The 25966-nt window shown below is 37.3% G+C and overlaps 1 protein-coding gene across 9 annotated transcripts in view; it reads right to left on the reverse strand.

Annotated features, from left to right (window-relative positions):
• Positions 1 to 2305: 2305 nt before the first annotated feature.
• The window catches only part of PLS3 (plastin 3), a 76096-nt gene continuing 52435 nt past the window's right edge, over positions 2306 to 25966 (reverse strand). For all 9 annotated transcript variants that reach the window (XM_037001883.2, XM_037001887.2, XM_037001890.2 and 6 more), the window contains 13 exons: positions 21680 to 21809; positions 21044 to 21176; positions 18700 to 18781; positions 17732 to 17897; positions 15714 to 15856; positions 13245 to 13340; positions 8934 to 9129; positions 7771 to 7849; positions 6880 to 6994; positions 6530 to 6663; positions 5748 to 5871; positions 5399 to 5523; positions 2306 to 3533 (listed from right to left, as the gene is read on the reverse strand). In XM_037001883.2, coding sequence (XP_036857778.1) covers positions 3401 to 3533; positions 5399 to 5523; positions 5748 to 5871; positions 6530 to 6663; positions 6880 to 6994; positions 7771 to 7849; positions 8934 to 9129; positions 13245 to 13340; positions 15714 to 15856; positions 17732 to 17897; positions 18700 to 18781; positions 21044 to 21176; positions 21680 to 21809 — 1656 coding nt within the window. In that variant the 3' untranslated portion in view covers positions 2306 to 3400. The remainder of the gene's footprint in view (positions 3534 to 5398; positions 5524 to 5747; positions 5872 to 6529; positions 6664 to 6879; positions 6995 to 7770; positions 7850 to 8933; positions 9130 to 13244; positions 13341 to 15713; positions 15857 to 17731; positions 17898 to 18699; positions 18782 to 21043; positions 21177 to 21679; positions 21810 to 25966) is intronic.

Raw genomic sequence — 25966 nt, forward strand, 5'->3', positions numbered from 1 at the left:
GGGCACATTGCTACACCTGCTGGCTGCAAGATTAAAGGATATACCAGCTTTAGTTTGACTTTAATTACCGAATCGACTTCAACAAACTGTAAACTGATCACTCTTCCTTCCATCTGTGATGTTAGAGAACACTTATATACTCATACCTTCATCAGATAACTTATTACTTTTTTATCAATGAAAAGCAGTTCATTAACAAGGCAGTTCTCTTAAATGAATATTACTAAGTGAAAAAAGGCAATCTGAAATGGCTACATACCATATGATTCTCTAACTACATGATATCTGCAAAAGGCCAAACTATGAAAATAAAATATCAGTGGTTTCCAGGGGTTAAGGGAAGGCAAGGGATGAAGAGGCAGAGCACAGAGCATTTTTAGGGCAGTGTAACTACTCCCTATGAGAGTATAATGTAGACACATATCAACATACATTTGTCCAAACCTACAGAATGCACACCACCAAGAATGGACCATAATGTAAACTATAGACCCTGGGTGATGAAGAAGTGTCAATGTAGGTTCATCCATTGTAACAAATGTCCCTCTCTGGTATTGATAGTATATGGGTTTATGGGAAATCTTTGTACATTCCTCTTAATTTTACTGTGAGCCTCAAACTGCTCTAGATATAGTCTACTAAAAAGCAAGGGGAGGGGGCAGTTCTTGATTCTTTTAAATTGCATACCATCATATGCTTGAAAATCAGCATTCCTTTTTTATGTCCACTGGCAAATTATTGTTTTTTGAATAGGATATTCATCTCTTTTGCCCATTTTTTCTAGTGGAACTTTCTCTTTTATAGAATTCTTAAAAGTATTAGTGATTTTAGCCCATTATTTGTAGGAAGAAATGGTGTGTTCAGGCCCATTGCTTTATACACAACAGTCCAAGGTGCATTCCTATAAACTGTGTGCCTTTGTACAGTGAACCACACAAAAAACCAGCTCCTTTCCTGAATAAAGGGCAAGATGGGATAAACCTTTTCCATCATGCTTCAAAGGCATTTCAAGGCATTAGGGTCCTAATTACTTAGTGCCATTGTACATGGAAGGAGAGAACTGTGGGTAAACATAAAAAATATGAAGCAGAAGACAGGTCATAAGATGTGATTGTCCTTTTCAGTTGCCCTGGTATATGCGGAAGACTTATCTTTTGTTTATTCATAAAAGCTGTTCTTATATTAATAAAATTAATCCATGATATAGGTACTGTAAGACCAACTATTTGTCTCTCCCCCAAAATTCGTATGTTGAAACCTCATCTCCCATGTGATGGTATCTGGAGGCCAAGCCTTTAAGAAGGTGCTTGGGTCATGAGGGTAGAGCGCATTACAGAGACCTCAGAGAGCTCCCTTGCCCCTTCTGCCATGAGAACACAGCCAGAAGACAGCTGTCTATGGACCGGGAGGCCAGCCCTCACCAGAAAGCAAATCTGTCGGCACCTTGGTTTTGGGCTTACCAGACTGCACCACTCTGAGAAATAAATTTCTGTTGTTCATAAGCTACCCAGTCTATATTTTGTTATAGCAGCCCACATGGACTAAGATAATGGTACTAAACTTGTTTTCTTGGTCATCTGTATTTTGACTTTATTTATATACTTTTTGCAAAAGCAGAACTGTCAACTTTATCATTCTTTTACTTTATGTCTTTGGGGTTTCTATCATACTTAGAAAGGTCTTTCTTACTCTCAGATTAGAAATACAAAATATTTTATAGTATCACCATGCAGCTCCTCAAAGGATTGCATTTCATATGACTCATTCACACAAAGCCTTAAAATGGGACCATAAGCCACTGGTTGTCAACTAGGGCTTATTTTGCCCTTCATGGAATGTTTGGCCGTGTCTGGAGACTTATTTGGTCTACATAGTAGGGGTGTGCTACAACATCTAGTGGGCAAAGGACTGGGGTACAACTAAACCTCTTGCAAAGCACAGGATATCCCCTCCCCTCCAGCCCCAAATGTCAGTGATGATGAAGCTGAGAACACCTGCCAGACACCTCTCCTCCCTGGTTGTTTGGATCCCCACTGTTATGGTGTTCTGTATTTTCACAGAACATTGAAAAGACTGAATGGTATGGGAAAGAAAGAACAAGGGAGAAAGTAGGTAAGGACATTTGGGTAAGTAAAGCTGTCGTATCCCATTCATACTATCCTTACCTCAATCCCTGTAATTCCAGCTTAAATTTAACAAACATGATTTTGTACAGTACATCAGAAAAGCAGTTAGAATATTAGAGGAAAAAACCTGGCAAACATTATTAGCATACACCTAAGGGACAGAAACATGAAAAGACTAATTTTTATGTAAATGCCTTTATTTGAACTTATACACTGCTACCAGATTACATCTCTTTCCAGAGTTAAGGTAACATTATGATCTTGAAAACTAAAGCAAACAGCTTGACAAAGCAAGAGTACATTAAGTCCTACATATGTATTTTTTAGTGACCACATCTCCTTGCCTTAGGTGTAAAATTAGAAAATTTATTGTACACTTAGCATACGTGGCCTACCATATCCTGTCTAAGTTCTGAGCACACTCTCTCCTCAAAAGTATCATATTTAACATTTTCAATTTAAAGAGAGAGTTTGATGATACAGGTTTCAAAATACATAAGCATATACTGAACCACATGTTTTAAGACAAAATATGTCAGTTGTTTACAGCTTGGGTGTGAGAGGGGAGATGCAAACCCAAGGTACATTTTTCCTCTGTCTATAATGTATGTTTTTCACTTACTTGAAGACCCCTTTAAAAAAGTAGCAAAATCAGCAGTCTTATTTAATGTAATCAAAATATTCTTAAATGTACAAAAAAGGATCATGTAGAAAGAATACTGTAAAAAGATACCAATTTTAAGAATAAAAGAATATGCAAAGCATCTATTACATTCTGCACAGCCAGTTACTTCTACAAATTCTCAGTATTGTAAAGACAAGCAAAAGACTCTCACATCCAAACACCCTCTGACCACAGTTCTTGGATAAGAACTAGCGCACTGGATGGGAAGCAAATTATTGTCTAACAATATTCATACCCAATCATCTAAGTGAGTCCCAAGAGGTGGACATTCTAAGAGGGAAAATATACATAGAAATAACATACAGCAATGGGAAATGTCAAGGGCGGTGATCTAGGAGGAGAGAGTAAATGATTTGGCTATGAGCACATTTCAGGTGTGCCTGACAAATCCAACTTTGACTATGGGAAAGCAGGTTTTATTAAAACTCTTTCCCCTAAGGGCTCTCCCAATGAGCTAGTCTTGTTTATCAAAACTGAAAGTCCTTTAGATGACCAACAGTTCCTTAATCCATGAGCACTTCACCTGGAAATAGCTGACCTGCTAATCATGCCCCTGGGAGCAAGGTTGTTTTTATTCAAATTGGTTATTTTACACTCTCTTCATTCCCCTGCCCATCAAGCATGCAAACACAGTCATGACCATCTTGGGCTTTACTTCCACAAGGTCTTCAGGAAGCGCATAAACCCTGGCTCCAATTCTTCTAGCCATTGACACGGCATACCTATATTTTAGGGAAACAAAAATTTAAAACGAAATTCTTGTCAGTCACGGACACAATGTGAGACATCTATTTCTTCTTATATAATAATTTGGCTGGGATGCAAAACTGCCATAATGAAAATTCAAATCAGAATGAATACTTGTTTTTTTGTTTTCTGTTTTGTTTTTGAGGGTCACTCTTAAGTGACGTCAGGTTTTAAAGCTCTACTATTTGAGACTGAGAATATTTATTCCTTTTCTCCAATATGAAATAACATTAAGCAGACTTGATATGAAAATGAAAAAACATGTATGTAATTACCTGGATTGAGTGTAAAACATTTATATTCTCATTGGGCATGTAGTAACAGACACTCTCACGTGATCTTAGAGCTGAGAGATGGAAAACTATGCCAGCTACAAAATCCAAGTCGCTCAAACAGATGCAGTGAATACTTCTAAATATTCAAAAGAGGGGAGAAAGTCTACATGGTAGACAGCCAGAGTTGGCCAGAACAAGAAATGGAAAGGGGACAAAAGAATGGAGGAAAGATCTGACATTTCCAGTTAGGGAAATCTGCAGGAGCACTAGTCAACTAATGTATGAGGCATTTCTAGGTGTTTTATAACAGGAATCTTTAAGGATGATCTTTATCAAAAGGGAACCGTTGTGCACTATTGGTGGGAATGTAAAATGGTGCAGCCACTATGGAAAACGGTATGTTGGGTTCTCAAAAAAATTAAAAATACAAATAACATTGACCCAATAATTCTACTTCTGGATATTTACCCAAAGAAAACAAGAACACTAATTCAAAAAGATACATGCACCCCTATGTTTACAGTAGCATTCTTTACAATAGCCAAGATACAGATGTACAGACAAAATGGAATATTACTCAGCTATCAAAAAGAATTAAATCTCACCATTTGCGACAACGTGGTTGGACCTAGAGGGTATTGCACTAACAGAAGTAGATGAAGACAGACAAATAACATATGATTTCACTTACATGTGGAATCTAAAAAAACAGAAACAGACTAAAAAACACAGAGAACACACCGGTGGTTGCTATAGTGGGGGAGGTAGAGGGATGGGCGAAATAAGTGAAGGGGATAAATAAATAGATGATGAAGTTTCTGGAAAAGGAAGTTTGAAGAGCTCTCTATATATTATGGATATTAAATCTTTAACAAATATTTTTCAAGGAGGAAACAAATGAGGTGCCTAACTCTGAAGTTTTGCAGTATGCCTTCTTAGCTATCCTGTGATGCTCTGCTGCAGGCTGATTTTCAGTGTATACTAGTAAAGCTTTCATGCGTTGCTCATAAAACCATGTCCCAGTATAGGCCTTTGGTGAGGAAGGGAAGACATGGGCTGAAAAGACCTTCTCAGTATTGCTGAATTGCAAGAAACTTCCAAGGCATATTTTCAGCTGAGAGTTAAGCACTCTGCCTATTTAGGGACCAAGATAATAAACTCAACATGTGTAGTAAGAGTAACCTATGCATGGTAAAAGAGGCATCAGTGGATAATGTGTTTAAAGAAAGAGACAAAATAGTCTTATCTAAGGCATGAATATCCTTGGGTCATTTTTCTCTTAAGTTTGTAACTGAGTTGCATTAAAACATACACTACATTATTTCTGTAATCCACTGAAGCAACAACAAATTGAGCACCTACTAAGTCAGGCACAATGCTAGGCACAAATATTTTATTCATTTCAAAATCTCTAAGGTAAATAGTATTGCAAGGAATCAGCAGCTCAAAGAGACCCCTGCCTCACCCGTGACAACATTGTTCAGTGGCAGAACCTGAGTGAGAGCGCACATCTGCCTGGCTACAAAGCCTGTACGCTCGCCAGGATATTATGCAGTGTCCCTTACTTGGCATTATTGTGCTTGTCATCTTCTGTTAGATTGCCGCTCTTAACAAGGTCATAGTTTATGCAGCCTGGCTGGATGGCATCAATTAAATCCACAACTGCCAAACTGGAGCTGATTGTCTTGTCCTATGGTAAAAGGACAATGAATCTGAGAACTTCAGTATGTAGAAATTAACAGTGATTATCTTATATAAAGTTGCTAAAAACAAAGCCCAGTGAATTAAAAGAGAATCTTGCCATTAGCAATTGAATTCCCCATAACAATTCCCAAAAGAAAAACCAAAGGTTGTCCTTCCAAATTCCATTTTCGAGCAAACATAATGTTTAATGGTCACATGGGGAATTCTTACTTTAAAATTCTGAATGGAAGTTGATTTTCCAGCTTCACTTAATGTTCTGTTCACCCAGCTTACAATGATGTCATCATTAGCTTTCTGACCATCTCCAAGATCTTCCAGGACATTGAGGGTATATCTAAAAGGAAGCAGCAGAAAAGAAGAAAAGGTCCTTATCTACTTTATGAGAAAAAATGCAAACATTAGACATAGGCCTTATCTTCCACTTCTTTTACTCCAGACTATAAAGAGTTCATGAAAGAGACTCACACTATTTAAAAAAAAAAATTTCAAGTAACAGTGGCTTGCCACTCATCTACCCTTTGCAGTGGTGCAGAACATTTTTATTGCTTTAATAAGCCAGTCCAACAGTCCACTACAAGTACATTTTGTACTAGTTCAACAGTGGTAATGACTTAAAATAGGCTGTGCTTTGGCTGGTACCCAGTCATAATGAATACTTTTCAGCATTATAGTTAAGAGATCTTGTTTTTCAAATGGACACACAGGATGTTCATAATTTTTGCTGACTGTTTTTTTATTCACTGGCTTTCGATAAGGCTCAAGTCTGTGTCAGGCTTTCTCTGAAAAATGGAAATAAAATAGTTCTGCTGCTTAACTTTCAAGGAGGCACCTCCCACAGAACATTCAGCATAGATCCACTATTCAAGCTAACTTCAGAGGCTAATTACAATGATCTCCAAGGTGTAGGCATTGACACATTTTCTTAAAAATAATGACTAGATCACAGACCTGTATCACAGTGAAGCTTAAACAGCTAAAATTGTGTAACATACCTTCTCATCAGCTGCCAGACTAAAGCCAATGTCAGGGTTTGGTTCCCATCATTCAGGTCTTGCCCTCCAATGCCAACCAGAGAGAATTTGGCAGGATGCTTCCCTAATTCAACAGCATAGTTGCAGTTTTCTAGCTGCAAACACACAAAGGTAAATGGTTAAAAGATTTTTCCTTTGTTTAATCGGTATACATGTGTGTGCATGTGCACATGATGTTAAGTGTTTAGCACACAAAAATAAGACACTATTCCTGTCCTTAAGAAGCTTAGTCAAGAGTTTTCCAAAGAAAAGGAACGAATTGGGAATAAAAATAGTCTGTAACAAATATGTGCAACAATTTAATTATCTACCTTTTTCATGTTGGCTCCGAGTTTCGGGTATGGAGGCTTATTAACCTTACTCCAGTCAACAGGAACTTTAATTCGTTCATATAACTGTAAGATTACCAGGGCATCTTGCAGGTCGCTAACAATTTAAAAATAATTTAATCAGTGTTTTCAGACAGCTGGTCCTTTGTTTCCTTAAAAACAATTAACACTCTACTGTCAAACAAGATATATAAACCATAGGTAATATCCAAGACTCATATTTTCTACCAATTTTTGCTGAAAAATAGAGCTAACATTATTCAATTCACTTAAAAATATTTATCGAGAGCTTATTGTTTGCAAAGTCTTGTTCTAGAAGCTGGCACATAGGATAAAAATTCCTGGCCTTACATTAGAGTCAGAGAGACAAAAACAAGTATATGGATAAAAGGTTAGTATGATTTTGGGGTGTATGTAACTGTTAGAAGAAGAAAAGGACTAGGATTAGGGGTTAGGGAGTAGTAAGTAGGTGGTGGTGAGGATCTGAACCAGTGGTTTGACTATAGTAAGGGATTAAGGCATTAGATGTGGAACAGAACATTCCAGGCTGAGAGGAAATTGAGCACAAAGGGTTTGAGACATCACGGATGGACTACATAAGGCTTTCTCTGGTCTCTGTTTCAAAATAAAAGGTATCTGTTCCTTAGGGTGTTAGAAAGACACTGACACATTCTTTCACTTAATGTTAACATCATGTAAAGAAATAAGCTAGGCGTTTGTTTATTTGGAAAATGATCATGTGAGTCACTACTCATCATTTTCCAATATAAAGAATTGCTCCAAACTAACACAAAATGTTTAGAGCTATAATTATTTATGTAGTATCTATTCATGATGTTCCTGACGGTTTACAACAGCAGTAGGAAGGCTTACACATAGAGATGGTTTACATGGGGATTAACACCAAGAGAGTTCATCCAGTTACGGAAGGTTCTTTCTTCACGGGTTTCTCCTATTAAGAATATTCACAAAATTTAGATATCAATTAAATACCTTGTATAAGTGCATATAATGTCAACCCATATAAGATTATTTTATTTCCTCTGTACAGATCTAGAAGCTTTCTCCAATATGAATCTCCAAGCATTCTCTCTAGATACATGCTAATTTTTCTAATTTGTTGAACTTATTTTAAAATTAAAAAATAATACAACCTCATGATAACCAGGTAACCAATTTAAAGTTTATGAACTTAAAAAAAAAATCTTCTTACCTCTCTAGTCCTTCTCCAGTATCTCCCCCAATTCCCATACCGCAGAAGTAACTTCATCGTGTCACTTTAGCTTATATTTTAAGAATTTGCTGTGGTCATATGAACCTCTGTGCTCATATTAATTTATGTCTTTCATATGAACCTCTGTACTCATATTAATTTATGTCTTTCCTCTCCCCATTTAAAAATAGTAAGCTATATATGAGTACTCCTTTTACACACCTATATTACAACAACAAATTACTTGAAATTTCAAAAGCACAAGATTTAAAGATTTTTACAGTAATTTCAATGGATATTCAAAAAACCACTATCACTTTTGATAATTTTTAAACACTATACTTCATGCATATATCATCTGGAAGAGGTTAACTCTGCCTTCCCCAAAGTTAAACCAATGATTACCATGTATTAGTATTATTTTCTGAGTAGGGTGAGTAGGAAAAGAACTGGGGCTAGGTCCAATTAGTCTATGGAAAAATGAAACATAAACACTGGAAATGTATAGGTCAAATTTTATGCATATGTGCATTTTTCTGGTGAGAGGTTTAAAAAGTGATCAAATTCTAAAATATTAAAATAAAACATTTGTGTACTAAGTGGCCTTAGACTAAGTTACCCTAGACTACTTTAAAAGTTCCCTTGTATCATCCCTTTCTATCAGCTGTCTCTTTTTATTCAGCCCTTGGGTCTACTCCCAGCAGAAATTTGGTGGAGGAAAGTGGATAAGAAAATTTATTAAGTCAAGATTATGAAATCATCGTGGCCTATGTATTCCTACTCTGTAGTCCAACATACTAGAATTTGAGAAACTTTTACTCACCTTCTAGGAGAGTCCAGTCAATATCCTGGTTTTCTGGCTTAGTTAGTGCTGGGTATTTATTAAACAGGTTAGCCACAAAGGCTAGGTTCAATTTGGGGTTTCCACTGACAACATCAGCAGGGGTAACAAACTGTCTACAACCTAACTTGTCTGCTTGTTGAAGCATACTCTCAGCTCTCTTCAAATCATCTGTTTCCTGTTGAAGTACAATAAAAAGACATTTTATAAAAAGCCATAGAAATGGCCTTTTAAAGGTAGAAATATTTCTCTACAATGATAGGCTAGATATACAAGTCTACTTTCTCTCGGCCAACATATGATACTTATTATGAAATTGTTCTGAAGGAAAAAAAAAAAAGTTGGCCCTGATTGATATGCAGTACCTTGAAAATACCCTAGATGGCACCAGAAGATATCTCTAAGGACAGAATATTTTTAACTCAATTGAGATTAAATCGCTAGTGTGAAATCTCAGGAAAAATAGCTAATAAAACTGTTCAGATTTTTCAATCAGGCCCTAAAGAAGGTATAAAGCTGAAAAAGATGAAGGAATTATGAGCAAATGTTTTAGAAAGTAATCATCAAGGACACCAGGTTCCAATCATTTAACTTCAGGTTTAATTGGCATATTTCAAATTGCAGTTTTTCTCTTCAACCATTTTTTTTTGGCTTTGTTTTGTTCTACTTAACTTTTCCACCCAGGAAACAAAAGTTGCTCATTTCTGTAAAGAATACTTACTTTCAACTGATTTCTATGACTCCTAATTTGTTGCCTTCTTCACCATTCTTTTATTTCCCCTTTTTTTCTGGAAAGATGCCCACCGATCTCTTCATTAAGATGGGATTTACTGAAGAATTTAAGTTGTAGATCCAGTGATTTCAAACTGGTATAGAAATAGCAGTTTCCCAGGAGCCCACCATTCTCACCTCCCAGTGCTAAAAGTAAAAAGCCAGGAGCTGCAGGAGGAACAATGGTTTTGGATGTCCCGTTTCTAGTGTCCTATCCCTGGAAAGGGACAAAGGGACCCTCTGAGCAGTTACTCATACAGCTCCACCCCAGTTTGCTCTGGGGCAAAAGCAGCACTTCTGGAAAACAGTGTCACATGAAAAAGGGTTTTACAATTGGTGGATAAAAGAGATAAAAGAAACTTGATGAATGTTACATATAAATCAACACTGCTCAGCTCAGGATGTGTAGCTTGACAGTCTTTGACTCCATCATTACTGGGTGATGCTGTCTTTAATTAGTTTTTTAATCTCCAGTGAGGTAGTATAAGACTTGACTGCATAGAACTCCAGAACAACGTGTAGTTACTGCTCCCGTTTCATTGTTACCATCTGCAGGGCAATCAGTAACCACCAGCAGATGGGCAACTGAGTGGGATTCAGCCTTTCTTCAAGATTCTCTTTGAGGACAGTGAGTTTCTCTCATACAGCCTATTCTACTTCTTGTAACCTGTCAGTTGTTATTTTAATATTTTCTGGTTTATGCTGTTTACCACCTTTATTTTAAAATCCCTTCTTTATTTATCATCTTGGCATTCCTAAAGAAAAAGCATTGATAGTAGTGGAACAGAAGGAAGCTTTAGAAAAGCCAGAAATTAAAAAATATAGAAGTCAAATACAGGAGAGTGAAATAAAAAATATACATATAAAAAAAAGCACTTTGGCCCATACTTCACATGATATTCAAAATTAACCACACAAACATATTCCTAACTGTAAAACCCAAAACTATAAAACATCTAGGAGAAAACGTGGGAAGAAATATTATGGACCTTGTTTAAGGCTGTAATTTCTTACATCCAACACCACAGGCATGATCCACAAAAGAATAAATGACTAAACCTGACTTTGTCAAAAATAAGAATGTCTGTTCTTTGAAAACACTGGGAGAAAATACATGGAAATCAAATCACATATCCAATAAAGGACTTCTAGCCAAAATATATATAAACACTCAAAATGATAATAAGAAAACAACGCAATTAAAAATGGGCAAAATGTTTGAATAAAGAAGATATATGGATAGCAAGTAACCATACAAAAAAGATGTTCAACATCATTTGTCATTTGGGAAATGCAAATTAGAACCACAATGACATATCTTTCAGCACCTGTTAGGATGATTAACATTAAAAAGAGTAACCGTAAGACATGGATGTAGGGAGATGTCCACACATTGCTGGTGGCAATGTGAACCTGTACAACCACTGTGGAAAACCATCTGGCAGCCTCTTAAAAAAGTGAAACACACACCGTGTTACCCAACCATTCCATTCCTAGGTATGACGAATGCATACAGTCATTCATACAAAGACTTGTACATGAATGTTCATAGCAGCTCTATCTGTAATAGCCAAAATTGGAAACAATACAAATATTCATCAACAGGTGAGTGGATAAACAAATATGGTGTATCTATTCACTGGAATATTATTGAGCAAGAAAAAGAAGGAAGGAATTTATGCTACATGTCTCAGTTATGCAGAGGGAAAAGAAGTGAGACAAAAAGAGGTATGTATTGTATGATTCCATTTATACAAAATTCTGAAAAATTCAAACTTATCTAAAGTGAAAGAACGCAAATCAGTGGTTGCCTGTGATAAGGAAAAATTCTGATAAGTCCTAAAATCAAGTGACATAAGGGCCAGAGAATGGGGGCGAGATAAGAGGTTAATCAGTCAATAGCCTCAGGCTGCAGCTAACCAGAGGCTCCACATTCCTGAATGAAGTCATTTCAGCAATGATCTAGAAGGTCCCCAGAACCACTGCATCCCTCTTACAGGTGGACAGTTCCTGGCTGTCAACCACCAATCAACCAGCAAGCCTTCTCTCTGGACTGACCACCTACCCCCAGGCTTTCCCAGCTTCACATTTGCCCACCTTTCTTATCTATAGCCAATATAAATTTAAACAACTTTTTCCCTTAAGACCTCTCATAAATATGCCATTTCTTGAGTCTGGGGGCAAGCTGTTCCTGTGACCTGGCTTTGGTGCTGGGGAAGCAGAGAACTTCCTGTCCCGGGACTCAGTTCTTGCCTGGCTGCATCTGTAAAGGCTCAATAGGCCCCTTCATGTCAGAGCACTCTCGCTCTCGAGAGTTTTGGTTTGTCACCTGGAATGGGAAGTACAGCATGGGAAGGGAGAAATGACAAAAGCTTAAGAGAAAACTTGATATAGTAATGGCTATTAGACAACGAAATAAATAAGGCCCTAAAGAAGGTATAAGGCTGAAAAAGATTAAGGACACTGACAAGAACAGGGAAAGCATGACCAAAGGGCTCAGAGGCAAAATGAGTGTTGGGGGAGCTGCAGACCAGTGGGAAGTAGTCTGCTTAGGAGAGATGGAGCAAGACTGTGTAGGGCCTTAAATGCTAAGCAGAACATTTTAGTCTGAACTCTAGAGTCAATGGGGAATCCTTGAAGGATTTTGAGGAGGGAAGAGACAAAGAAGTGCTGTAAGATCAGTTAGGGCTGATCAGAATTGGAATCAGTTAATATACTGGTGCCATTTACCCAGGCATAAGATCATGTAGCTGGCCGTCCCAGACAGCTCCCACAGTGCACAGGATGGCCCCTCAAGAGTGAACCGAACCGAAGACTTTCACATTTAACAGACAAACATACACACACAATCCAATTCTACTAAGGGCAGTGTAAATGGTTTAGCCAGGGTAATGCACTCAATCCTCCTGCATAATAGACTAGAAGTGTTGATTTTTAAAATTAGCAGAATGCATTCCATATCTAATGGGTACATAGGATCCTAGAAACTTGAGAAATAAATCATCTAGTCCAACTCCTTACTTACAAAGTGAGATCCCATTTGAGGAAGGAACTCATCCAAGGTCACTGAACAAATGACTGCCGCAACTAGGGAACATGGTCCATGACAGTGACTCCCCAAATTGGATTTCAGGTATCAAGAGTTTGTAAACACATTCACATTACTCTGCACAAGAATATTACAGATGCATAGGTGAACATGTAGTCATTAAAGCTGCCACTGTGATTATAAACCAAATACTTGGAAAAGGTGAGTGTCTAGTGCTTACTACCCCAGTCTTGCTTTGACTTATAAACCATAATGCATCTATATAAACTAATACCACCATAATTATGGAACTCATTAACAAACTATCAAAATAAGTGAAAGCTGGTCTCTGCCTCTGAATGACACCTACAGCAATACATTTTAAAATAATGCTTAAAATTGTCAACACCACTACAATCACAAAAATTCTTGTTATCTGTAAGAAATCGGTAACAATTTTGTAAGACTGTAGATTTCAAAACATCTGTACTTACATTAAAACCTGAAATGTTAATATCTATCCGTGGTTCACCTTCCTTTTGTCCTTTCGGTGCAATTTGATTGAGAAGATGGAAATATGCTTTGGAATCCTACAAAAGAATTGAAAATGTCAGTGAGATCAAATTTACAAAGAGGGAATGTATCCTACCATCCTGTGTTTTGAAGGCTATTTGCATTGGATTTTGTGAGAATATATGGCATAAACCTGTCTTCTAATTTAACGTATTTTTTCCCCAGAAAAGTTCATCTATCTGGCCTTATGTCTACTTTGAATATGGATGAACTGCATGTTGTCATGGTGTGCTAATAAACATGTAACTAGTTCTGTACCTTCAATGAATTACTGAAGTCAGTAAGCTTGGTAGATAGATAAAACAAGCAAGAAAAAAAAAAAGGACAACAGGAATCCAGGAAGCATAGGGAAAGAGAAAATGAACAGGTTACATCATTACAAAGTGCAGTATATATCCCATAACCTATGCAGATGATTGTTAAAGATATATTTAATTGCAAATTTTAAGAGAGAAAACTTTTAAACGAACTTGAGTTGGTGAGATAACATTCCACCCTTTATGATCTGAATATACTTAGCCGAATGAGCTTCTCTTGTTTTAAGAGCCTGAACTCTTTTATCACTTGACCATTTTTACTTGGAATCCCAATGCCTAACAAAGTGGTGTTGCTCCTACCGGGAGTGGCCTGCAAAAACTACTAAAGGTCTTCAACACACACACTTAATGCCTTTCTGCAGTACTAGAGGACAGGAACTGGGATCAAGATTTCTCATCCTGCTATATCTGAAGACCACCTTTCAAGCTGTGAGTTTTCTATTACTAGACCCTGACAGTCCAGACAGGCTACAAAGGAGTGTTTCTCAGTCAGCTCTGTAGACTATGTGCATCCTAATCCTCTGGGGAAGCTTTTCAATAAGCAGATTACTATATCCAACCCTAGACCTACCAAATATATCAAACTCTGAGAGCTACCCAGAAAGCTGCATCTTAAATGAGCTACCCAAGTGAGCCGGATACCCAGTGCCATCAATTATTCTAAGATATGGGAAAATCAGAGAGTGAAAGGCATTTCAGATTTATTTCTGAAATGCAAACCCACATACTACCTCCCATTAGTGGGCATAAGATTTGCCTCCTTCTAAGGAACAGTGCATTACTGTTGTGAATGCTTTCGATTAAAATTACCTACTAACAGTGCATAAATACTTCATAGTCTAATTCTGTGTACTAGAGAAGAACAGGTAGAGAGCAGACCCAACAGAGCCTGTAGTTATGACCCTGAAAAGGACTTTACAGGTGAAAATTAGAACTTGAATATAGATAAACTGATGTTCCTTTTCACATTACCAAACAATCTTTTGCTTTTAAAATATACTGAAAACAGGCTTTATTTTTTTCAATTATTTCCTTTTGTACATTTAAAATATGTCTCAGAATGCATAATCCACTTGCAAATGGTTTTCAGGAACACACCCAATGCATAAAGCAAAATATACAGGGTCAAATGTGTGAGTTAAAAGGGGTGGCTTTAATAATTTGGTGGCTAGCCTTAATTATAAGGCTGTCCTCTAGTATGATGATACCAGTAGTGCAAATATCCCATTCCTTCCTCTCACCACTGAACAAATCAGTATGATCACAGACTACTGTTTTCATAGTTCTGTTGGTCAGTGACATCCGAAGATCCTCAAGTCTACTCCCTGTGTCCCAACATCTGGATTTTGGAAAGAGTTAGAGTCAGTTATCGAGAACTCTGCATTATTTGCTATGGTAATTCTGGCCTTCTCTCCCTGAGAGGCCAAAGGGCAACATGTGGTAAATGAATGCTACCAATGTCTCCCTCCTTTGCTAGCTTTCCTCTGTTGCTCATGGTGAGCAGTGAGTACCAAAATTCAACGCAGCACAAGAAGTATCTGTGGATCTTTTATGTGCCAGGTATTGTGTTAGAGATGCGCTGTAGAAGGAGTGCCCTGGGGCTGGAGCTGAGGGAGGAGACACACACATAATAAGAGCTCATCATTACCCTCAAGATCTCAATGTCTAAAGGTGGGAGCCCATGACTGGAGAGAAGCCAAATAAGAAAGGGGAAGGGGACTCTTGAGGCCCATTCTCTCTCTTCTAGTCTTTGCTAACAGGTACACTGAGACCTGGGTGAGGCAGTTGAGAGTAGAATACTCACGGCCCATCCTCTTGCACTCCATCTTCAACAATAGGCAGAATGTGAAATGTTACCACTAGAAAACTTTTACCCTTTCTCACAAAATGAAAGCCAGACTGGTGCTCGTGCTCCTTACTTGGCACCATGTCTCTACTGAAACCTACCATCGGGGCCAAGGGGCAACCAGGCTTGGTGATATACTGGTAGGATTCTCCCTCTGTTAAGCTGGGATGAAACCTCTCAAGTCTTTACATTCCCCCGAAAACGTTTCTGGTTCTCTGCACAGTTACCTTGATGTCAGCACTAAAGTTGTTGATTTTTTGCCAGCCTGAGTTTTCCAAATGAAAGTTGGCCCATCTAAGCAGCAGCTCTTCTGGAGACAACTTCATAAGCTCCTCCAGAGTCTCACCATCTCGAAGTAAAGCAGCCAAGGCTGCAAAAAGAAAAACCCCAAAACCACTATATTATATAATAATGGTCATTACAAGTTTATTCTGTCTTTTGACACTGTTAAATAACAGAGGCGCAAAAACTGGTAAAACCTAGTTCTGCATTTTCAGGGACTCATAGTCTAACAAAAGATAAATATGGAAGTAGGTGATTGTAACATGATACAGAGAAAGGCACTGTATTGTGAGAATACACAGCATGTATATAATTTATTTATTATTCTTCACATTCCAAATACCAAACGAATTACAGATTTTAAGATTAACATTTTCACATTAAGTCACATATTTACACCAATGGTCCTTGTTTAATAATATTAAAACCAGAGATTTGGGGGAGGATGTTTGGAATTTTGGAGTCTTTTACTTAATGCTTTGTTTGTATATAAACACTATGGCATTTATAATTAAGTATAATTCATTAAATCTTGAAGAGTTAAACCTGTTTTTAAAGGAATACAATTAGACTTTACATTTTGTAGAGCACCTAAGGGATGCTCTATGTAAAGGCTGTGCAATAATTTTTTGTTGTTGATTTGATTGTGTGGAAGAAGCCAAGGGTTTCTGGGAAATTGTTCCATAGGCAATAGGTAGAAGTGTCTGCATAGAGAATGGGTGTCTGCAGAGAGAACTGTCTAAATTTAGGCATTATTTTATGAAGATATGTAGTCCTTATGCACTAATTCCCTCCCATAAAATAAAGGAAGTTTATATTGAACAAGAGGACTGAAACCACCTGATTTCTGAAGAGGTCTAAGTAATAGCTCTATCAGGCATATTTCATTTTGCATGGACTCTGCTTCTCACTGTGTCATTTTGGCACCGAGGGATTTAAGCAAGGCCAGGGACAGGATGGTCATTTGTACAGAACTCTCCTGCTCCCCACCTCCACCATGTCAAAGTCTGGCAGGGATTAAACAGCTTTGACAACTATGCACCTGAGACCTTGTCAAAGCCAATGTAATTGTATTTTGTCATCTACTTTCCTTTTTCAATGGACTTCAACTCTAACTAAAGACAAACACCACTGTGAAGAAAGCCAGGAATTAGAATAACTTTATTTGTTCAAATATATACCTTTGAATGGATTGAAAGTGTTAAGTACAGTGAAGTCTTGAAAGTACAAAAAAGTCTCACATAGATAAATGTGCAAAATAAAGCTTTGACAGATATTCTGAGACCTTGAAAATACTGAGAACCCAAAATATATATTCTTCCCCCAAAGTAACTGAGGATTGATATGGTGATTCCTGGAATCAAATATGGGTATTTGGAGTGGAGCTTAACTGTTCTAAGCTTGATAAGGTGAGGATAATGTAGTATTTCCTAGGATCTCAGGGCAATTGTACTACATAGCCCTGCATAGTCTATAAATCCATGATGTGATATAAAAACCTATTCTGTAAGGAGGAGGTTTCTGCTGGTTCAGGAAGTATGAGACCATCAAGAGCAAATTAGACTATTTTTGAAGAGGTCTAAATGTACGATAGAATATAAAAAGTATTAAAACTAACAGGAGATGGTGCACAGTAGAAGAGCTGAGGGTGGTGAGGGGCTGGGAGCTAGGTGGGCAGAGCAGAAAAGAATAGATGTCAAGTTTGGGGACCTTGGGAAAGTTCGTTAAACTCTCTGTGCTTCCATGTCGTTACTGTAAAATGAATTCTAAAATGCCAGACAAATTATAATAGCATGCTACTCAAGAAGAAAGTTATCATTAGGCTGTTCTCCCGAATAACACTATAGCATTACCTTGCATTAATTCTAGTTATCATCTAATCACCTCAATTAAGTGAAAGCATGAGTCTGCATGACTAGAAAAAAATAACCAATAAACTTTCAAAATGACTGTATTGCATTACCTTCATTCCTGCTTAATTCAATGTCAGCAAACAAACCGATCTTAATGATCTGCCAAAGCAGTCCCAAAACCAGATGAGGCTTCCCAGCCCGCAAGTCCTCTGCACCGATGTTCACAACATGACACCCGATGGCAGAAGCAGAGTTCAGTGCCAAGTTCAAGTTTTCCTGCAAGACAGCCAGTTTATATACTTGCTTGACCTTTCCATTTTTTAGAAGTCTATTTCTCACTTCACTGAAAAATAACACTCAACTCACTGAGGAAATTAATGCCCTGTATTAATTTCAGCCATACATGATCCACAGGAAAGAAATTTCAGACTTTAGAGTTAAAAGCATAGCTAACACAAATCTCAACCTTATTGCTTATTGGCTTTTCCCGAATTCCGTGGAAAGTCAACATGGTATTTTTATTTGGTCCCTCCTGAAGTACACTGATAGTAAAGGAAAAAGCTGAGTGACTAGGGTAAGCATATCCATGCTTGTTAAGTTTTGTATTTCTAAAAATGCCTACATGAGAGATCTGTTGCATATTCTTGGAAGAGTTCTAGAAGTTCTCAATCTCCACACCCCAGGAGGTGACCTTCCTGAGGGAATTTTGCTGTCTGGTAGCACAGTACTCACTTGATGGAAAGGGAAAATGCTCCATTCTTTAAGCATGCTAATTCATTAAGAACTTAAATATTTTTGCTTATTTCTACATGTTTGAACACAGTGTCTAATGAAAAGAACATATGGCTTTGCAGTTAGACCTGGATTTGAACTTCAGTTCCAGTATTAAACTTGGGCAAGGCCTGGAAACCTTTCTCAGTCTCAACTCTCTTCTCTGTAAAATCTGGATAACAATCCTAAACTCAGAGTTGTTATAAGAAGTAAATGAGAAGATAGAAAGTGTCTGTCTATAGTCTGTCTACAGAACAGGTTCTCTAACAGCTGCTTCATGGAAGAGGGAGGGGAGAACAATGCAAACCTGGATGATGAAGGGTGTAAGTTTCTTCTTGTTGATTGCTCTTTCATCAATTGTATCAGGAACTGAAAGGTTGATCATTTTACTGAAACAAAAATTAAAGAATGAGTTGATTTACTTTGAAAAAGACTGTAGTCACAAATATTTTAAGGCTCATTATGTCTCCCAAGTAATCTGAAAAAATAAATGCAACATGTGACTTTTATTGTGCTGATTACAAAAAACTATACATATGAAAAATGCAAATAAAAAAAAAAGACCAAAATGTTTACAGTAGTTGGGCATTTCTGATTTGGAGGTTGGGACATATTTTCTCATTTTATTTTTTAATATTTTCCATATTATAAGACTGAATAACTTGGATATTGAAAAAGCTTGACTGAATAAATGTTAAAATCAGATAAAATCGGGATTAAAGATGGCGGCGTGAGAGGAGAGACAGAGGCTTCCTCCCTAAACTGGATACAATTAGAAAATTTAATTGGCGCAACTAATCCTGAGAGAGTAACAGGAAAGAGGGCGGCTTCAGACTGCACACACCTGGAGAAAAGAGCAGACCTCAGCGAACCGGGTAACTACCAGAAACGTGGCTCCGCGGGACCCGAGCCCCTCCCCCACCCCAGCTTGCCGGCGGGAGGAAGACAAATGGAGCAGGGAGGGAGTGGAAGGCTTGGGACTGCTGAATTCCTAGCTCCGGAGATCTGCGCTGGGAGCACAAACCTACATTTCATGGTGCTTTCATGACATCGCATGGAAAGTTAATACAGGCAGAGTTCCTGGGGAGACTGGGATTCCGGCTGCTTGTGGAAAGCAGGGATCCATATCTGGCTGCTCTGGGACAAAAACATACCTGTGTGCCCGGCCCACTGGCTCAGGCAGTGGAGACAGGCATAGGAGCCAGGAGGCGGGAAACAGCTCTTTCCTCCCCCCAGGCACCAGTACCGCTCTCCTGCGACCCCCGACATTGCTTCAGGGGCTCAGCAGCTCCAGTATAGAGCTTCTGGACACTAGAGGGCGCCATATACAAACATGAAACGCCAAAGGAACCTTGTCCAGAGTAAAATTGTTAATACAACTCCTGAGAAAGATTTAAATGATATGGACCTCATGACTCTTCCTGAAAATCAGATAAAATCCCACACTGCAACTGTCTTGTCCAGATTATGTAATTTACAATTAAAAATTACCATTAATCCACAAAGAGGTAAAATTAGTTGAGCATGAGATTCTTTCATTCACTAGATATTTACTGAATGACTAAATGATGAGCTAGACACTACATTTGGTGCTGGAAATACAGTGGTGAGGGAAAGAAAGGGTATATTAATAAGGCTAGAATCTGTGACTTACTAGGAAGAATCTCTTGGTAGAATTTGAAGTTAGATCTTAACATTTTAGATGTTTATACTACTGCCCTAAAACATGTTATTCTGCACAGGGAAAACCATGCTCCTTTCCATGCAAAATTTAAATATTAAATAAATAATAACACATGATTGTCTCTATTAAAACACATGGGGAATTATTTCTTTAGTGTCTATAAATGGACAAAATAAAGGTACCTTACATTTTAAAAATCAGTTTTTCGAACAGCCAAAATGACCTTATTGCCAAAAGGAATTTTATATACTGTACACTACCATCTGAAATATATCTCTACTGCACTGTTCTAAGCACTCCATATGTAGTCACTTCATGCTTGTAACGGCCCTGTGAGGTAAGTACAATAATATGGGGACCATAATAGATGGAAACTGAAATGCGAAAGGGGTTGGATATCTTGATCACAGTTACTAAATAGGAACCCAAGCAGACTGATTATGGAGCATGCTCCTAATCATTGGCTATACTGCTTCAGTAAATAGGTGCACCAACTGACAAAGCGTTGGTAATCTTGTGTCATTTCTACCAAGATACTGTTGGCTCTGGAGCAACAGCAGTGACCACCAACCCATTTTTCAGATATAAGTAACTGGGGGGGTGAGAACCGAGGAGTAGCCTCTTTGTTCCTTTGGGAACCTAAGGTACTTTGGAATAAGTAGATATTGACATACTTAAGTTCAACAAAGTTGTAATGTTCTGCTTGCTCAGTGGTGAGAAGAAACTGGAAGCTGAGAGTCTCCCATAAATAGGTTCTCAGTCTAAATGACTTGAGTTTTACATTCACATTTTGGTGGTACTTTTATGGAGAGACCTAGAGAAGAAATGAAATGGGCAGAACCTAGGCAATTTTCAATTCAATTATGATTTCCCCCAAGGTAAAAGCTGGCAAGCATCCCAACAAATATATCAGTTACATGGAAGACTGTTTTCGGAAATCTGGATCTAAAATAAGGCAATGGCTTACCAGAGCACAATTCCATCACCAACAGCTTTGAACAGGTCATCGGTATTTGGGTTCATTGGTATAACATGTCTGCAATCAGGATCAGTTTCCAAAGCTTTGTTTATCCAGTTAACAAAAGCATACTTTTCTTCCTCTAAAATTATGTTGAGTAACAAGAAGTTAGTTCATACTCTAGGTAAAATATTTGACTCTAAAGCCTGAAATAGTTGTAGAGAGAGTGCTGAATGTTAATGTGTCATAAACATGTGAGTATCCTCTTTGGAAACCCAGACACTGGAACACAACCCAGTGGCTACTAGGAACTACAAAATTAACAAAAGAATACAGCAGTTAACTGATACTCAGAAAAGTTAGTTACAAAATTCTTTTACAATTATTATTAGAGTTCTATTATAAGAAAGCCTATTATTACACATATTGTATCATGTCTCTTACAAGCTAACAAAACCATACAATGAATACTTATAAATTCCTTTAGGGCAAGTATTAGACCCAAGTCCAAAAAAATACATGTCACAAAGGACTTATACTCTATTCTTAACTAGGAGGCAATGTTTCTCTAGAGTCCTCCTTGACATTACAGCACATATCCTACTTAAGTGCACTGTGTTGACCTAAAGCACATGAAACTAGTACCTGAGTAGGAATGCTGTGTTCCTTCACTGGACAGTTCCGAAGTTCCTCCCAGAGCACAAATTCCTTCTTTCCTGTTGATTGCTTTGCGGAAGGTTTTGGCAATATCACTGCTTTTTACCTCTTGGAAAATCTATTAATTAAAATATGTTATCAATTCACAATTAATTTTAAATCAGGAACAAGAATAACCACATTTATCTTCTTTTATACTCTGATCACCTGTATTTTCCCCCATAGGTGATGAGCGTTAAAAGTTATGGAAAACTGGGCTTGTGTTTTTTAAATGGTCAACAAGTTCTACCATAGTGCTACTGAAAGTAAAGCGCCAAAAAGTCAATTGCACACACTTGTCAAAAACATTAAGTGCCACATGCATCGAATCTGCTTTACACCAAAACCAGCGTGGTTCAAAGGCACAGGTAAATCTGTTAATATTCTAAGAACAAGTAAAGCTTTGTTCTTTTCCTGGAGAGGAAAGGCTGAAGGACCCCCTTTCTTTAACCATAATTCTTAGTGCAAAGAGAGATGAAAATTTATGACCCATCCAAAAAAGCTATTTTGGGGTATCATGGGCTTAGGTAGCTCAGCCAGAGTTTGTTCAATCAAAATGTATAGAATAGTAAGGTGGAAAAAACCTTGGTGTTGACAGCAACAGATGACTATTGAGAATAAGCACAAATAAGAGTTTTTTTCAGTGATCATCTTGTTTGGGCACTTATGCAGTCTGGCTTCTCTTTACAATAAGCAACGTGGCTAACAAAATTAACTTGTACATTCTAATTGTACAACAGCCAGTTGTAACAAAGCAAATCTCACACTGTACTCTAACCATTGTACTGGACATTCTAAAGGACCATCTGTGTATTTCTTAAACACTGGAACTTACCCAATCCCAAATCTGTTCCTTATCTACTAATGTGCATGGCTAAATTAGCCACTGCCAGTAAAACAAGAGCAAGATGTAGCATCTTCATAAAAATTTTGCTCCAAGGTGCTCAGAACATGTAAGTGGACTTACAGAAACTTAGGACCCTAATGGAAAAGTTGCTGAGCAAATAGGAAACAACTCAAAGGCCTTTAGCATTTTGACAAGTACATAGTCACACACACAGACACACACATCTCAGAGGTGCAGGCTGTATTTGAAGTTCACAGAACAGGGTCACAGTACGTAGCAGTTCAGGTTGTATCTGTGAGAGCAGGCACAAGTGGAAGCTGAAATCCAGCCACTAACCAAGTGTCTTGCACAAGACTGTCAGGCCAAAAGCAAGAGTGCCTTCTTATATTTAGTCGTTCCAGGAGAGCACCTTTTTAAAATTAATCTGCCTAGACGGAGTGACTTTTTGTAACTGGTCAAACAGCTGCTGTAGGTGTTGTCAGTGGCCCTATAACAAAGTCATCTTTTCCTGTTACCTTTCTTAAATCCTGACTTTCCTTGGACTTACAAACCCAATTTATTTTAGGAAAATAGTTGGTAAGCAGTAAGTTTTACAAAATCAAGCTTACTCCATTTCCACAGCCATGATTTTTGTACTATACCTGTAATTTCACAGGTACAATTTTAGAATGGATGTGTGTCTTTTTTTATACATGTATATGGACACATACACACACACTGACTGCTCTAAATAATTCACACACCAAAGAAGAAATCACTTTTCCTCCTTTCTGGCCATTACTGACTCCTGTTAAGTATCAGTAGTGTGGCTAAATTATTAAAATTAGTTTTCTTTATACTCTTGACTTTTTTTTAGTCTAACTTCAAATTCATTTAATTTACCTTAACTTCCAGGCCAAGATTACACAACCAAATAGTTACCGGGAATGTAACAGTCTTAACTGTGATGCATTTTGTTCCCAAAAACTCCCCCTTTGATAACTCTGTATCTGCTCGGTGAAAAAACAATATTCACCATTCTGTCTCATTCTGAACTCTACTTCATTTAGTAAAACATTGTCTAGTAAATTAAAATCTGAAACGTGTATATTTCCTCATGACTAACCATAAATCACTGGAATGACAAAAAAATGTCCAAAATGTTTCTGCTTCAGAATGACATGTTTTTTTTTATTATGACAATTTTTGTCTCAAAGGTCATTCGCTTCTAAAATTCGTTTCCATGATCACAATTTCAGCTGAAAAATAAACCCAAATTCATATATATCATGAAAAGAGGAATAATACAAATGATAAAAAAAGAAGGGCTGCTGTATAATATCGTAATGCAATTACTTACATAGCTTTACTTACACTCATGATGCTTGGGAACACATGTATGTAAAGTTACAATTAGTTAATTTTCAATTGTCTTACAAAAGTTACATGGCCTTTGTTTTCTAAATGTCTTTAAATAAATTATTTCAGCTAAGGTCAGATTTTCAGATTCATAGTATTTTAGTCTGTTTCTTAGGGTAAAAAAATTAAAGACAAGAGATAATGGAAGATTTATGTATCTGTTAAATTTATTCACTACATGAGAATTTGCATTATATTTTCTACTTCAGTAAAGAAAATTGCTCGAGTGGCTGATAAAGCTATTTGAGTATAAACGTGGGCTTAACAAAATCAGAGATAACACAAGGCCAACCACTGTGCTGCAGTCTTAGTGAATCTTTCCAAAGCTGCCCATTGTGATACTAATGAGCTCACTGTTTCGGGCTGTTTTCCCTCACCGAGGAAGGATTTGCTTTATGGTGTGTGAACAAACGGCTGGCATACACTTCTCACTGGTTCTAGACATCTTTCCAGGTCTCTTTTATGGAGTATATATGTTTCTTATTCCGTTTTAAAGTTTCATCGACTTTCTAGGTCAGCACAGGACTAATGGCCAAACGAAAACAATCCAGAGGCGTATGACTAAAGGAAAGAATTGCAAAAAAAAATTGATTGGCTTCCAACCTTAGAGGTTTGCTTTAAAGGGCTTGCAAAGTAGCAGTTTGAATTTTTCCTTTTTTTTCAGACTCTGTTGTAGGCCTAAACTTAGTAATAGTAGGAAAAAAAAACATTGCTTTTTTTAAAAAAACAGAAGTTAACTACCCCAACAACCAGCACTTATATAGCATTTGCTATATGCCTGGTACTGTTCTAAGCATTTGTATGAATTTATTTAATCCTATGAGGTCAGTACTCATGTATCTCTGCTGACATTTCTGCTGAAAGAAAACTGCAATACTGGTCTTTTTAAAGATGCAGGGAAAAAAAACGATTATCATCTTGAAAATATAAAAATCCAGGAACTTCATTTTGAAATACTTGAAAAAAATAAATTAGGGTATTAAATTTAATCTTATCATTTGAAGTTTATATAAAATTTAGGGACTCTTCTGCCTCATATATAGTCTCCAAAATTAACAAACTGTTTGCAGGCTGGTTGGCAATTAACACCTTTTAAGCAGCAATTTAAATAAAACACAAAACCCTAAGAGGTAAGAACATGTTTATTTCTACTTCCTTATGCTAATACCTGACAGGAATAACATACTTCCTCTTTCTCAGATAACTAAGATCTACCTGTATTTTGTTTGACAATTTGTAAGATGTTTCATTGATGACAAAGTGGATGAGAGTGGACAGATGTTTGGTTAAATGCCCATCTTTTTTTCAGTAGTCATGGTGGTATCATTCCAAAACAGCAGGCAGATTATTTTACTGTCTTTCATATTTCAAATTTCTTGACTAGAAGGGAGGTATTGAAAAATACACTAGTCTCCTTTATAATGCTGGGCAAGTCACTTCCTTTTTCAGCAATCCAGGCCTTTTTTTTTTTAACTTTGAAAAATGAAGGAAGGAGTAGAAGCATTGATTCCTTACGATTCTAAAATGTTTTATTTCATTTTTTAAAAAAGCCCTAGTGATGAGAAAATTTTTATGCATGTTACTTACTTTTTAACAATACACTATACTAAGGAATTCACACCTCCTCACTTAAAAGCTACAAACAGCTGAGCAGTATTTGCATGGTTTCAAAATACACAAAATTAAATATTTCCCAAGATCATTCTCCTCAAAGATACTTTCATAATTTTGTCCTTTATAACACTGGCACACTGCAAACATTAATGATTTAGGTCTGTTCTTTCTAGTAGACTAAAAAATACTGAGTGGTAAATTTTATCAAAAATAACCATAGTTTACTGATTTCAGTTGCCTTAAATTCACAATTCAACATGCAGTTACAAGAGAAGCAAGTTATACATCAAAGGACATGCAAGCGCTCATACTAGAAGTCAACTGCAACTTACTGTTGAACACAGTTCAAAACAAAAGGCTTTGGCAATAACTGGAGA

This window comes from Manis javanica, chromosome X (genome assembly GCF_040802235.1).
Source record: "Manis javanica isolate MJ-LG chromosome X, MJ_LKY, whole genome shotgun sequence".
In the NCBI taxonomy this organism is placed as follows: domain Eukaryota; kingdom Metazoa; phylum Chordata; class Mammalia; order Pholidota; family Manidae; genus Manis; species Manis javanica.